Source organism: Teleopsis dalmanni, chromosome 2, assembly GCF_002237135.1.
Source record: "Teleopsis dalmanni isolate 2A chromosome 2, ASM223713v2, whole genome shotgun sequence".
NCBI lineage: Eukaryota > Metazoa > Arthropoda > Insecta > Diptera > Diopsidae > Teleopsis > Teleopsis dalmanni.
The window spans coordinates 191,082,005-191,086,033 of record NC_051847.1 but is presented as its reverse complement, the minus strand read 5'-3'; the positions used below and the strand labels follow the sequence as shown (position 1 = coordinate 191,086,033).

The window sequence follows — 4,029 nt, the reverse complement described above, 5'->3', positions numbered from 1 at the left end:
GATATGAAACTGGTATATATTCTAGGGATTAGACTCTACTTGATGACGAAGTGAAGTGTTCTTAGATACCATTGCCATTGGTAGTGGGCACATAGTCAGGTGGGCTAACCGCATTGCACATTTGATTTTTTCCTAAATCAATTAAGTAAATGTTATAATTTTTTGATTACGCAGATTACTTCTATAATTATTTGGTTTTTAAGCTGCAAGATCAATGATTCTCAATCTCTTATTAATTTCATAATTCGTCGGTACACAAATAATAAAAAAAGTTTAAAAGAATTTTACTTACATTACTTAGAATTTTACTTTAAATACACTGTATAAAATATTGTAGTTTATGATTATAATTTTCAGTGTAAAATGGAGTAATTTGTATTGAAAAGACAACAGAATGCTTATTGACCCATGTCAAACTTGAGACATGGTTTGCTTGCTACACTTGATGAATTTTTCAGATTGAAAATTGGTATACATGAATACTGCCTTTTTTTGTGAATGTGTAAAAAAGTAAAAAACAATACTGGCTCCAATTCCTTTGTCCATCTTAGACCCGTCGGTATAGATCGCAGTCTTTCCTAACGTTGTAAGCAAGCGTGCCTCCCATTCCCATCTTGAATGAGTTTATGCGGCAAAATTTTTACTGAAGCATAAGCGAGGACGTAAGTAATCCGACTCACTGTTCCCATCAATCGTATAGATTGATGCAATGTTACCATGTCCGAACCCAATTGAGCGCCAACAGGTTAAATATTTAAGCTTTTGTACACTGAGCGTACATTGATATAAACATCAATGTTTTTAATCCACTTTATTTTATTTTTATGATATACCAAATAAATGAATTTAAATTAATAAAACTAAATTTAACATAACTATATTTTTTTTTTGTAGAAAACAGCTATAAACATATGTATTTGTTTCTGCGGCTCTTCAATCTGTACAGTGATTTGTATTCGCCTGCGATCACATCTAGCCTGGACAGCCCTGATTTAGACTATTGTCGCTTGTTGTAGTAATTTGCAAAATGCAAAAAAAATGCATACATTAAATACTTTGTTGTCATATATATCTCTAACAGCTCATATTGTAGCATTCTGCATTAAGTTATTCCAATAATGATTTAATTATTAAAAGATGATTATAAAAAAAAAACTCCTATAATTTTTCTTTTGTGAGGAGGCGAAATACCTTATGCATCGTCAAATCAATCATCGTCTCGATCTAGTGTGCTTTATTCTCTAATATATTCATATGTTGTATATATATACCTCTCCTCTTCAGAGAGACTTATTCCATCGCGGAGACGGTTTCGCATTATTTCGGGAAGGGTCTCTCTTATGTTAGTATTTTAAGTTTTGCTTTTTTGATAAATGATTTGCGTTCAGATTTTTACTTATTAACCACATATTTTCTTTCCTGCCCTATTTATTAGCCACTCTTAATTGGAACTCACAAAAATAAAATAGGGACAGCCACGCTGTAGTGCAATCATATTGAATGTGTGTGGATGCAGACTTGCACAATCCACACATTCAACAGAATTGCACCAAAGCGTAGATATCTTTAATAATAATTTTTTAATAATTTTTATTAATATTATTTTATTTAATTAAAAAGTAGTACATAAAATTTCGCATAATATATCGTTGTGTGGAGGAAGACTTATTTTGTAACTAATATATGACATACAAATTTTAGAATATATATGTATGTAACATAAATATATAGATTTTAATATAATTATATAAATGAACACAGCAATAATAACTGAAATATATATAAAAAATACTTAAAAAAAATAAATAAAATTTTAATAGAAAATATTCCTTTAGGAAATTGGATTGTTTAATGACCACAGAAGAAATAAGCTTTAAGCGTGTAGTTAAGAGCAAAAAAGATTATATAAAATATTTAATATTTAATATTTAAAATATGTATTATAGTTTGATTTCACAAGAAGCGTATAAAAAGCAATAAGCCAGTTAATTTTTAGTATATATGTATGTATATATTGATCCATCATATTGATGGATATTTAAAATAGATATATTAAATTGTAAGTATAAGGCACTTAAGTATTATTGATTCCTTTTGATGAAGAAGTCGTATATTCGTTGTTGAAGACGTTTGGCAGAGGTTAAATTGAGATGCGAGCTAGATTATGGTTATAGTAGAATAATGAAAGTTTTTTAGATATGCATATCGATACATATTTTAGAGTCCCTATTTTGTTTCTGACTTATTTCTAAGACTTGGAACATTTCCTGCAATGCATCGTTGGTTTTCGTTTTGCGACGATTTCGACGTAATGTCACACGCCCAGATTTGAATTCACGTACTAAAGCGTCAAGACCTGTAAAAAATTTATATATTTTTTTAGTGATTTCCTTTATTTGATTTGATTTCACATATAATCAATATATACAACACTTAAAGCACAATTTTACAAAAATTTGTTATATTTATTAATATTTTTTTTTTTAATATTAGTTTTTATTAGATTATAGTTAGAAAAAAGTCATGCTAATGTTAGATTAACTTTGTAAACTGAGTACATTACCTTATAGACCATTCTATTTGCCCTACTTATTTATCATAGAATGTTTCAGTAAATTGTTGTTCAATATTACTTATTTTAATATTTATAAGTTAACATATAGAATAAATTTCATTTAAATACTTGTGTACTCCTAACCTGATTCATTCGGACACAAAATGTTATTTTTAATTTTATAATATTCTATATTAACAAGAATGTATGTCCTGTATTCCTCCCATATATTAAGAGATCCAGCCTTGCACATGAAACAAGAAAAATTATAAAGAAAAACGGATTGGCTTATTTTTCCATTTTAATGGAGTATCAAAGAAAAGTGTACCGTATAACCATTAATTTTTAGTCAAAAAATGATAAATATAAATTAAAAAAGCTTAAATCGTATACCAATTGTCTGAAATAAAAAAGTAGGTTACTCAGTTCAACCACAACGTAGACTACGCTTGGAAATTAGACGAAAAATTAACATTGTCAATAGGTGCTACTATGGGTTCAATAGGCAATTGGGATGTAGAGCCCTCTTTTGACTGACGGAACTTATGCTCTGTAGGTTACTGTTGTTGTAACCCGCAGGGACCTATAAGCAAATAACATGTAAGGATATACAAGACGATTACATGGGCGGGAAAGTGGATGAATGAGGTGGAGGAATGATAATAAGGAGTGGATTGGGTATGTGGGATTCAAATTGAACGTTAATTAGGAAGAAGATGTAGAGGTTAGACCGTGACTCCGAATCAAGATGACGAATCACTAACTGCGCTTGATACGAGACTGGAGAACGACAGCAGGGGCCCCTAGAAACGAGTGCTGTGTTAGACCGAAACGCGATAAGGGGTTATAATGGGCAAATAAGTAAGTCAATAAAATAACATACTTAAGAGATCGAACGCTAGACAACGGTTAATAATAGATAAATTCGGTTTCTCAGATTAAGAAATCTTTTTCAATAGTAACGTGGATTTACTAACATCTTTCTGTTGTGTATATTGGAACATATTTAATATAATATATATTTATAATGAAATAACTTCAATAGTTTGTATATTGCACATGATTTTACTGATTTCAAAAATTTATCATTAAGTTCAGAATAACTTTTATATATTAATTTAAGACTGAACATTCCGAAATAAAAGCAATGATTTGTATAAAATAAAAATAACTAAAAATACTCTACATATTGTAGCTCTGAGGGCAAGGTTCAGAAAAGTAAATAAAATTGAACAGCAAAAAATCTTGAACAAATGTCAAACTGAGATGAGCGGAAAAACAGCATTGAAAGGAGCATTGATGATAGCAATGACGATGAGGCGATGAAATTGTGTCACTTAAGCTATGACAAAATAAAAATATAATAATAAAAAATAATATGACAACAGACAATCATAGTAGAACATCGAGTATAATAATGTTACCGTTGCATAGGTGAAATCAGAATGCAGGCAACTGTGGTAAAATCTGCAAAA

The 4,029-nt window shown here is 29.6% G+C and overlaps 1 protein-coding gene across 1 annotated transcript in view; it reads right to left on the bottom strand.

The window, feature by feature from the left end:
* Window positions 1–2,192: 2,192 nt before the first annotated feature.
* Window positions 2,193–4,029, bottom strand: part of LOC119676430 (nuclear pore complex protein Nup98-Nup96-like) — an 8,071-nt gene continuing 6,234 nt past the window's right edge. The window contains exon 11 of the mRNA XM_038087670.1: window positions 2,193–2,356. Within this exon, the coding sequence (XP_037943598.1) occupies window positions 2,193–2,356 (164 nt within the window). The remainder of the gene's footprint in view (window positions 2,357–4,029) is intronic.